General features: G+C 41.8%; 1 protein-coding gene across 1 annotated transcript; it reads left to right on the top strand.

Moving 5' to 3' along the window:
* Positions 1 to 501: 501 nt before the first annotated feature.
* On the top strand, positions 502 to 9,957 carry CSUI_010188 (sufb sufd domain-containing protein; the record flags this gene model as incomplete). Its single annotated transcript, XM_068070293.1, has 7 exons — positions 502 to 1,989; positions 2,788 to 4,149; positions 5,180 to 5,296; positions 6,652 to 6,799; positions 7,531 to 7,679; positions 8,686 to 8,787; positions 8,955 to 9,957. Coding segments are annotated over 7 exons (3,507 nt in total), but the record flags the coding sequence as incomplete, so codon positions are not given.
* Between the last annotated feature and the right edge of the window lie 1,709 nt (positions 9,958 to 11,666).

Below are 11,666 nucleotides of genomic sequence, written 5' to 3'. Positions count from 1 at the left end.
TCTATCTATCTATCTTTAATTAATCTATCTATCTTTAATTAATCTATCTATCTTTAATCTATCTATCTATCTTTCTATCTTTAATCTATCTAATTTTGTCTTTCGGTTTGGATTTTTCTGTGGCGAAGGTTCTTCTCTATTCTGTGTGGCTTATCGTTTCACTCGAACTTCTTCCTTTCTTTCGCTTTCCTTTCTGTCCGGCTCTTTCATCTCTCTTCTTCTTTTGTTTCGGAGAGAGAGATAGAGAGAGTGTTTCAGAATAGATCTTTCTCTGCTCAAGTGGTGTCTCCTTCTATTGCTATAGATGTGGATTGATCTGGATATCGTAGGAAAGAAAGAAAGAAAGAAGAAACATTTTCGATCTCCCTCTTTATACGCAAGTCTTCATTCTCTTTCTCTCTTCTGTGTCTGTTTTCTCCTTTTCTTTCCCTTTCTTTCTTTCTTATCTTTTCTGTATCTATCTCATCTTTTTCTTTCTCTTTCTTTCTTTCTTTCTTAGAGCCTCTTAAGCCTCCGGTGTATCCTCTACCTCTGCATTACTTATATGTGAATCATCGGCTGTACAATCCCTTCAAGCTTCTTAACGTTATAGGCTGGGATGCCTGCCTAGATCTCCCTACGCCCCATAGTCGCCTGGAGGCCTTCCGTCATGAATTTAATCTTAAGTCTTTCTATCTTCTTCCTCTTGATGATCGTGTCAGCCTTAAAGCCCATCTCCACTCGAAACCTTCTTCCTCTCTCTCTCCTTCTTCTTCTCTCCCTTCTTCTTCTCTCCCTTCTTCTCTCTCTTCTTCTCTCTCTTCTTCTTCTTCTCGCTCTTCTCCAGCATCATCGAATCAGCGAGAGGAGGAGGAGGAGGAGAAGAAGAAAGATGACTACTGTGTATCTGAGAAGAGTAGGGAATGTATGCCAAGCGTTTCGAAGGAGAACTTATCGGGAGGTGCACATGGAGATATGCATGATAAAGTCAACAGGGACAGCAGCAGCTCTCCTACCTATGAGATTTCTTTTCCTATAGATAGAAATCTTCTCTCTTATCTTGCCAATTCAACTTCCTATGATCTCCGTTCTTCATCTCTTCTTCATTCTTCCTCTTCTTCTTCGTCTCCACCTTCTTTCTCTTCTACTTCCGAAGACAAGAAAGAAGGCAACATGAACGAAAGAGAAGGAGGAGAAGAGGAAAGAGAGAAATTGTTCTTTTCTTATAAGACAGATCTGGGGAGTTATATTCTTCCTGATATGGACGCTGTCGTGGTAATGAGAGACGGCATTATAGATCCCAAGTTAAGCGTGAACTTAGAGAAGTTTGGAGGTGTCGAAGGAGCCGAAGAAGAGGTCGAAGGCGCCGGCTTTGTTGAGAGGGGTGCACGAGGAAGTAGCATGTTCGACGATGAAGATGAAGAGAAGACAGAAGAGAAAAGAAGAGAGAGCGGAAAGGAAGAAGAAAAGACGAAGACGAAGGGAGATAGGACAGATGTCTCCAGTGAAGGAAGAGATGGAAGAGAAGGGGGATGCTGTGGAGGACGAGGAGGAGGAGAATCTTCACATTGCGGTGGAACGATGCCGCCTCGAAGTAATTTTTCATCTTCAGATCATCGTGATGACAAGAGCGCGGGGTGTACATACACCGGAGGACAGGAGGGTGTCCAGAGAGAGGAACAAGAGGGAGAAAGAGACGGAGTGTTTACCCTGGAGGAGAAAGAAGAAGAACAAGAAGAAAGCGCCTATCATTCTTCTTCTTCTTGCTCTTCTTCTTCATGCGGAGGAGGAGGAGAAGACTACTCTTCACATCATCATCATGGTGGTGGTGACGGAGGAGGGGGAGAAGAAGAACAAGAGATGAATGGAGAAGAAGAAGATGCTTATGTGGGTAGTTTCATGAACATAAGACATCCGGAAGTTCGAGATGCGATGTCGAAAGAACTTCAATTCATACCGGAATATTCAAACTATTGGAGAACTAATACACAACCCTTCCATAGAGGACAGGTAAACTAACTGTCTGTCTCTTTTCCTTCTTCTGCTTTCTTTTTCTTCTTCCTTCTCTCCTTCTTACTCTTGTTCTTTCTTTTCTTCTTTCTCTTCGTCTTTCTCTTCTTCCTGATGCTGCTTGTGAATTCCGTGAAGAGAGCGTGTATCTGCGAGCTTTCTTCATGTCGTTCTCTCTGAATATGTACATCTCCCTACATGAGACAGAGAACGACAGAAAAGTGACGGAGTTCGTTCATCACACGTGAAAGCGTGTGTATCAAGGCGTCTTGACATAAATATACATACCTAGCAAGAGAGGGGGGCAGGGAGCGAAGACACAGTTACGGTGTATGTACACCTCAGAGGTACCGGGATGCTGTGGTGGAATGACCTACAAGAGGTCGAACAGGTTCCTGCCAGCACACAAGCACTCTCCTGGCCACACGAAGAAAAAGAAGAAGTGTTTAGAGTCATTCGTCTTCTGCTTCTTCTTCTTCTTGGTCTTGGATAGAGCATTTGTTTCGTGCCTATCTGCTACATGGAAGAATGGAGAGGCTGTAAGAAAGGAGAAGAGTACAAGAGTCATACATGCACAGATACACACCTCTCCATCTATGCCTAATATTTATGTATCCATCTCTGCACACACGTCCATATATACCTGTTCATACATACTTTCAAATTCATACATAGACATCTCCTATACATGAATGCGCAGAGAGATAGGTATGGAGAGAGAAGCTTTATCTCTGTCCTTTTGTATTCTTGGAGTGAGGTATCTAGGTTCCTCGTCTTTCTTTCTTTCTTTTTCTTCAGATAGGCAAGACAAGCCGTAAGTATGATAGCGACTTCCCTATCTATGACTACAGAAAGCTTGACTTTGGGATGGCGAAGTTCTCAGCGTTGAATCTTGCATGCATGCACGACGCGGCCTGTATCGTGATAGGAGATGACCCGAATAGTGCAGATGAAGAGAAAGAAGAGAAAGTGAATGAAGACAAGAAAGCCCAGGGAGCTATGATGCTCGAAGCGCTCTCTCTAGGAGGCAAAGGAGGTCTTGCTGAAGAGAAAGGAAAAAAGAAGAAAGAAAAAGAAGATAAGGAAGATCCACAGATGAACTCGAGGAAGGATACTGAGAAAGATGAAGAAGCAAAGGAGAGGGACGAGGAGGGGGAGGAGAAGAAGAAGAACGATGGGGAAGAAGAAAAGGAGAAGAAGAAGCTAACGAAAGAGAAAGAGAAGAAGGTGCGAGAGAGGGTCGGAGAGAGTAGAGAAGCAAATAGTGAGATGGAGAAGAGTGGGCGGGAGAGAGGAGATGAAGAGACGAAGAAGAGAAGAAGAAGAAGAGGAAGGAGAGAAGAAGAAGAGGAAGGAGAAGAAGAAGAACAAGAAGAAGAAGACCGAGAGATGTCTGGGCAGGAGAAGAAGGAGCTCAGCGGTTCGTTAGAAGGCGATTTTGAAATAAAAGAGAAGAATGAAGAGAAAGAAGGTGTATTTACACTGGAGTCATTGCTTGAAACAGTTAATGAAGAAGACGAGGAAGAAGAGAAGAGAGAGAAGAAGAAGAAGAATAAGAAGAAACAAGGAATTCCGAGAAAGACAATGAAAGTGCAGGTGATCCATATAGCGACGTCAGATATTGTTGATCTTCTTCCTGCTTTGCATGCAATTCAATGGAAGAACGAACAAGAAAAGAAGGACGTTCTCCGGTCTCTCAAACAGAAAGAAGAAGAAGAAGAGAAATCCAACATAAAAGAGGCAAGAGAAAACGAAGAAAAAGGACAAGAGAAAGGGGAGATGCCCAAAGACAGCTCTTCCTCCTCTATGTCTTCTTCTCCTTCTTCTTCTCCTTCTTCTTCTCTCTCTTCTTCTCCTTCTGTAGTCTTTCTTTCTTCTTTGAAAGAAGAGATGCTTAAGCCTCCGGCGCATCCCTTTACGAATCCTCGCGTCGTTCTTCATGTCGGGAGAGATGTGAATTGTACTTTCTATCAGACTTTCGTTCATCTTGAAAGCTTGTTGCAGAACCCCCAAGATCGAGATCTTCTTAAGAAAGCGCTAGAAAGGCAAGAGCTCTCGAGACCGCCTTATATGCGAAGACGTGGCCGAGGTGGATTTGTGAATTCGAATACACGCATCGTTCTTGAGAAGGGTGCCGAGGTCCATCATATTTATGATCAGGTAGTAGCCTTTCATTCAGAAGCTTCTCTCAATCTTTCCACTCGATCGCTCTCTATAGAGAAAGAAAGAAAACTGAGAAAGATAGATGTTGAGTGAAGGGAAGTCAAAGAAACAGGAGGGAGAGAGAGATAGAGATAGCAGAGGAAACTTCAGGTATCTAGATATGTATACATAGATAGATATTCATACATATATATATATATATAGATATATATATAGATATGTTACCTATCCACCCATCTATCTGTATACATCTATATGTATGTATGTGTAGATATGATCTTCCCTCAGTCTTTATGTTTAGAGTGTATGTATTTAATTATACTTCAATTCTTCTTCTTGTGTGTTTCTCTCAGAGTCTCTGTTCTTCTTATTCATCATGACTGCGGCTTCTTATCCTATAGAGCTCTATACAGATTGTATGCAGTACAGCTCTATTGTCTCTATCTGTCTATCGACGTATATATATCTGTATTCACCTGACTAATAGGAGGGGTTTAGAGTGAGAAAGAAACAAAGAAAGAAAGAACATTGTGGCTGCTCTCATGATCGACACCCTGAAGGCTTTCTTTCTCTCTTTCTTTCTTCTTTTTCTTTTTCTCTCTTTCTCTTTTTCTTTCTTTCTTTTGTTCTTCCCTTCGGTCTCCTTCAAAATCTCCAGCGGGGTGATATTCCCATTGATCGTGTCTCTCCATTCCTTCTTGCTTATCAGAGCGAATGGACACCCCAGGAGAAGATGAAACTGTCTTCTTATCTCTCTCCTTCTTCATCCTCTTGGTTCAGATCTCCTTCTCTCTTCTCTCGTTACTTCCTCTTCTTCTTTTTCTTTCTCTTCGCCTCTCCTTTCTCTTCTCTCACCCCTCTTGTTCTTCTTCTTCTTCTTGACTACACCTTTCTTCTTCTTCTTCTTTCGTCATTCTATCTGGATGTCTTTCCTTTCTTCTTCTGCTTCTTCTACTTGTCCTTGCATGCATGCATGCGTGCATGCATGCGCGTCCGTCTTTGTTTCTTTTTCTTTTTGAATGTGTAGGAGCAGTCGGATGATTCGTGGCATATGGAGAATCTTAGTGTTGCGATGGCTCCTAACAGTACTTACGTTCTTCGTCATGTCGATCTAGGCTCCCAAGCCTCTCGAGTTAATCTCCAGGTATGCATACACATACCCAATATATCTGTATATACATGCAGATCTATTGTGTATATATAGATACCTGCATGTAGCTATACAAAGCAGGAACGGCGTTTGATCAATACGGAAGACGGTAAGGTAGCAATAGGCATAACACACAGCCAGCTGAAATAGAAGAAGTTGAAGACATTCTTGAATTTCTTCGTTCATGAAGATGGTCCATGACTAATAGATTCCTATGTTTCTATACTTATGTATAGATACATGAGTACATCTGTGTATGTGGATGTATGGAGATCGAGCTAGATCTCTCGCAGCTGCTCTAGGTTCGTGGCATTTGTTTGTGTGCTAGAAGTTTTCTTTGCATGCGTCTTTCTCCTTTTCTCCTGAGTCATAGCGGATTGCCATTCTATTAAGACCAGCGGGCTAGTCTTCTCATCACCATAAGTATCAAAACTCGTAGCAGTACTAGTAGTACTAGTAGTAGCAGTAAGAGTACTAGTAGTAGTAGTAGTATGAGTAGTAGTACTCTGTTCACTATTGCTAGTACGGTGAGAAGTCGTAGTAGTAGTAGTGGGTAGAGCTAGATTCTTATCAGCAGGGGTTTGAGGATGAGGGAGGGTGGAGGTCTCTCTTCTTCTGAAACAGCCTCCTCCTCCTCCTTCTCCTTCTCCTGGGTCTATGGCTGCTGCCGTATCCACGTGAGTAGAGCTAGTAGAGGTGCTAGAAGTAGAGGCAGTAGAAGTAGTAGCAGTAGGAGGGGGATAGTCAGGATGATAGAGACCATGAAAAAGTATAGATAATGATCAAACGAAGAAGAAGAAGAGCAATTTATGGATGGCATGCACTCAGTCAGTCCCTTCTATCATTTGCCTTCTCCTTAACCTCTTCGTTCTCTTTGTCTTTATCATTCTGTCACTCATGACTTCTATCACTCTTCTTCTTCTTCCTTTACTTGTGTGTTGCTACTCTTCTTCTTTTTCTTTTCATTCCAACGGCCATTCCTTGTGTTTCTTTCTTTGTTTGCTCGTGTTCGATTCACACTTACTCGACTTCCGAAATCCCTCTCTCTCACCCTTCTCTCTCGAATCTTCATCTCTGTCTATCTCTCTCTATCTCTCTACATAATCTATATCTATATATATCGCTCTTACAGCATAACAGAAGAGTCAAGGGTGGCAATACCTATCACGATTGCTAAGTCCTTTTTTCTTTCCATTTGCGCCAAAGACACAGACAAAGAAGAAACAAGCCATGTCTGTTTTGATACCTCCCTCCTCCTCCTCCTCTCTCTGTCCATGTGGCGAGTATGTATGGACTGCATGCGTTTCTTCTTCATGTTGGGGTGTATGTGCTGAACTCTGACGGTTTAGATCGAGGGAGAGGAGTCGAGTAGGCACCATTCCTTTGGTCTGTCGATTCTTCACGGCATTCAAGAGCACAGTAAATATGAGATGTTCCATCATCTAAAGCCCCATGCGGAAACGACTCAAGTCATGAAGTCTCTCATTGCCAACAATGGTAAGCACCTACACAGCACACTCGCTTGGAGAAGAAAGAAGACGGAGAGAAGAACGCGCAAAAGAAGAAGAAGAAAAGGAAGAAGAGGAAAGAAAAGAAGTCGAGGATCGTTGTCTACAAGAAGAAGAAGAAGGAGTCATGAAAGAATCCTTCTTATCATTCTTAGCGCAAACGTATCTATGTCTATATCTATCCAAGTACATAGGCAATGCCCTATTCATCTTCTTCTTCTGTTTCATCCTCTCTTTCTCTTCCTAGCTGTCGTTCGTTTCTTCTTCTTCTGCTTCTTGTCCCTTTTTTCTTCATATGAATCCTCCTCTCCCTGAGAATAAAGCTTCTATCTCTTCTCACATGTCACCATAGAAGATCTCCATATACACCTCTATGTACATTTTCGCTGTATCTGTCTATCTATCCCTAGTCTACACTTCAGTCAATCGGCCTCTAAACATAGACCTATGTATCCCTCGTCAATCAATCTACCTTTCTTTACTGTCTACTTCTCTCTCTATCTTTAGTCTACCTCTCTATCTTTAGTCTATCTATCTATCTATCTATCAATTTTTGTCGATTCACCGATCTATCCATATGAAGATCTCTGTATGTTCATGAACGTCTGTGTACCATCCTGCTAACCGATGTGCTTTTCTTTCTTTCTTTCTCTCTGATCTCTTGCTTTCTTCTTTTTTCTTTCTGATCTCTTGCTCTTTTTCTTTCTTTCTCTTCCCAAGCTCGGAGTGTCTGGCGTGGAAGAATAAGAATTGAGAGAGACGGCATAGGCGCATCCGCGGAGTCGTTGAATCGGGTCATTCTTCTTGACGAAGGCTCCAAGTGCATAGCTGTACCTACACTCGAGATCATCCCCGATGACGTTATCAAGGTAAAATGCTAAGCAGGAGGAGAACGAAAAAGAAAGAGCGAGAAAGAAAGAAAGAAAGAAAGAAAGAAAGAAAGAAAGAGAACCTGAAGAGTGCCAATGTCTATCTACCCCTCTCTCTCACTCAGGGGGGGGGACTCCAAGCAAATACTCAACAAACAACATCCCATACAAATCATATAGATATATATATATATAGATATATATAGATATATACATAGATATATATGTACATATACATATACCTACATAGCCGTCATGTATGCTAGACATGTCTATATTTATATATACATGTGTATGTAGCTGTATTGTTTTCAAGCGCAGGAGCGATATGCACGTGCATTCGTAGTTTCGTACATGCAGGGAGGTGAAGTGGGGGATGGCTCTGTTAAAGAAAAGCTTGTCCTCCTGCTGCTTTTCCTCTTCTTCTTTGGGTATATCTATCTCTCTCTCTTTCTTTGAGAACTTCATCATGTAGAGATCTATCTTTATCTTTTCTTTACTCCTTATGGATGGTGAAGATGAGAAACGCTAGCTACAGATGCAGAGATATACCAAGAATAGAGGTAGTAGTCGTAGTAGTAGTAGTAGACACCCTACTACTACTACTAGTAGTACTATTCCCACTGCTCCTACCCATGCAGTCTATCTCTTCTCATAGAGGATATGTATATAAAGATATAGATGTATACATATGTATATACAGATGTCTTCTCGAGTCATACTCATATACCTGCCGATATGTATCTATGTAGAGACGCCGGGGAGGTATGCTAGAATAAGATCTTGGCTAATATCAAAACAGTAGAGAGACGATAGACAGAAGACAGGCTACAGAGAGATTAAAGAGAGATGACAGATAGACGAACGACAGATGGATCGCTTGCGATGAAGACGATGACGTCCCTGCGGTGTATGTACACCTTTCTGAGAACTCTTGGAACACTTTCTTTCTTTTCTTTGGGTGTTTTCTTCACAAGTGGCTCTTTGTTTGTCTTTTTGCTCTTAGGCGAATCATGGAGCCATGATAAGAGACCTCGACGTGGAGCCTCTCTTCTTTCTCATGGCCCGAGGCATCGACGAACTCGTAGCGAGGAAATTGCTCATGAAGGTACGCAAAAAAGAAAGAGTAGATCAAACGCAGAGAGATAGACTAAACACATATAAAGCACAGATAGATAGATAGATATGTAGACAAATACATTAGAGATAGATAGATAGATAGATTAGAGATAGATGAATTTTGTTTTGTTTTTTCTGTTGTGTGTTGGTCTTTAGGCTTATGCAGATGATGTGGTGAAGCCCATTAGAGATGTGAATTTAGAGGAGCGAGTGTATCGGAAGATTCTTTCGATGGCGCCGAAGAAAAGAAAGAAACTGCAGAGACACCACATGTTCAAAGGAGGAGAACATGCATAAAGAAAACACAACAAGCTTCCTTCCTAAAGAAAGAAAGAAAGAGTGAGAAAGAAAGAGTGAGAAAGAAACTTTCTTTTTTCCTGAGAGAGTCGTCTTTTCACACCTTCTTTTCGTCTCGACTTAAACACCTTCTCTTCTCCTCTCTGTTTCGCTTCGCTTCTCTTCTCTCTTTTCTTTCTTTCTTTCTTTCTCTCCTTTTCGGGAGTGAGAAGGAGGAAAGACAAGACGAGGAGTGGCGTGAAGAGCGAAGGCTTTCTGAATGAACGAGTGCATGCATCAAGGAATGAAGTTGTTTGTCTTTCTTTTCTTCTTCTCCTTCTTCGTTCTTCTCTTCTTGGGTTTCTTCGATGTTTTCAAAGCAGTCAATGAAAGAAGTAAAAAGACTTCTTTCCTCCTTCAGCGTCGTCTTATCAATGAAGATCAGAATATGAAGCGAAAGAGAGATGGAGATCTGTCACTTTCTCTTTCTTTCTCTTCCTCTTTCTTCTATTGGAGATTTCTCTTCTTCTCCTCCCCTACCCTGTTTCTTATCTCTCGGTCTGAGATGGGTCCAAAACATGGACATATATGCACGTATACACATACATACATATATGTATAATGTATGTTCATATAGATGTATGTATATTCACGCATATGTATGCATACATAGGTAGATACAAGAGAAGAAGCGAAAGGAGTGGCGATTTCTCTAGATTCGAAAGACTCTTTTTCATCTTCGTTTCCTTCCTCTTTCTCTGTTCATCTTCCTTCTTTTCAAAGAAGTGAAGCTAAGAAAGAGAATTGCTTGACTGCATCTCTCTCTCTCCTTCTTCACGCCTCACTGTCACTGGGGTGTATGTACACCTCCTTCGAGTACGGGAGGGAGGAGCAGGAGGAGCCGAATGAAGTAAAAACGAATGAAAACAAAGAAAGAAGAGGTTGGGGTGTACGTACACCTTGGCTATCATGCCAGTCAAAGCATTGAGGAGAAAAAAGGAGAGAATGCGAGAAAATCTTTTCCTCCTCAACAGGAAAGAAGATGAGACTTTTAGTCACACTTCAAACCTCCCTTCCGATGTCTAAACACGTCCAGTCTGATTCATTTTCTCTTCCTACTCTCTTAGGAGTGACAGAAACAAAGAACGTACACATATACATATATGTGTATATGGCACGATACATATATGGAGAGAGAGAGGCCTGCATACGTGTGTATGCAGGACTCATGTGTAAGCATATCTATACAGAAGGAGACACTTCTTCATTGTGATGCCTGTCGCATGAGCCAGAATAAGAAAGAAGCGAAGCGAAGAAACGGAGTTTGGATGACGTAGCTAAGAGAAGATGCGTTACTATCTGAGGTGTCCGATGTACTATCTCCAGGCTGAACAGAAAGAGAGAGAGAAGAAAGTTTCCGCTTCTTCTCCTGTCAAGTGGATCTGATAGACAACATACCGGAAAGCAGTGGCTTTCGTGTTAAAGAAAGATACGCACGGTGTCTCAACTGTCACAGATTCTTCTCGATGATGAGTAGCGTAGGCAGGGCGGAGGTGTATATACACCTGAGATAGGTACATATATCTTCATATACACACTTCGGATGTGCTACCGAGGAGAAAGAAACCCTTGCATACCAGGACCCACACGAAATTCCTCATATTTCTTTCTATCTTTTGCACTCTCTCACTTCTTCATACCGTTCCGTAAGAAACGTCTTTTCTGTTACGGGAGATTTATCTGGCTTTTTCATACTCTCAATCGTATTAAGACATGTTGGTTTCTCTGCTTCTTCACCCTACTCAAGCTTTCGCGAGACTCCTCGTCGTGGCTGTATATACACCTCGCCAAACAAGCATCACCCGTTCTATTTGTTGTATGTTTCAGCCATAAACGAAGAAACGTATCTCGTTCTCTCTCTTTATGTATAAAGTTCTATCCTCATTCTTCATAAAAGTTGCGTATCGATTTGCAGTATCTTCTTTTCCTTCTCTACATCTCCTGCCAATACTCAGCAAAGAGAAACAGACGCCATGAAAGCACCTCCTGCTACAAGACGACTGACTCTTCTTCTTTTCAGAAGTATAGGATCAACTGGTATGTTCCTTCCAACTCCACAAAGAATTCCAGAAATGTATGTGTATCTCACCACATGCGTCTACCTCTATATACATATAGAACTACATAACTACTAGGTATAAGCCTGCAGATCATTCTATGACCTCTATACTCTCTATACAGTAGTAGTAGTAGTAAGGGTTTAACAAGATGAAACCTTAGGTCTGTTGAACCGGAAGCTCCAAGCATGAGGTCCTGGTGTATTTGTATAAGAGTATCAAATCTACAACGATCCTTGATCGAGGATAAGAGAAAGATCATTCCTACAGAGTACGAAAACTGGGAGACATTGAGAGAGAGAGAAAGAGAGAGATGGGATACCACCTTCTATAGCCGTTGCTCCTCTTGTTGTTTTGTCGCCTCCACAATTATCCAGACTTTTCTTCCTGAAATTCATCGAGTGTACATCGAGTGAAATCTCCTGTCGCGTTGAGTAAGAGATAGCTAGACTTCTTCCTTAGACTTCTTTGTGAA

The sequence above is a fragment of the Cystoisospora suis genome (genome assembly GCF_002600585.1).
Source record: "Cystoisospora suis strain Wien I chromosome Unknown contig_6841, whole genome shotgun sequence".
In the NCBI taxonomy this organism is placed as follows: Eukaryota; Apicomplexa; class Conoidasida; order Eucoccidiorida; family Sarcocystidae; genus Cystoisospora; species Cystoisospora suis.
Note: the sequence above shows the minus strand (reverse complement) of the source record. Positions and strands in the feature narration are given on the sequence as shown.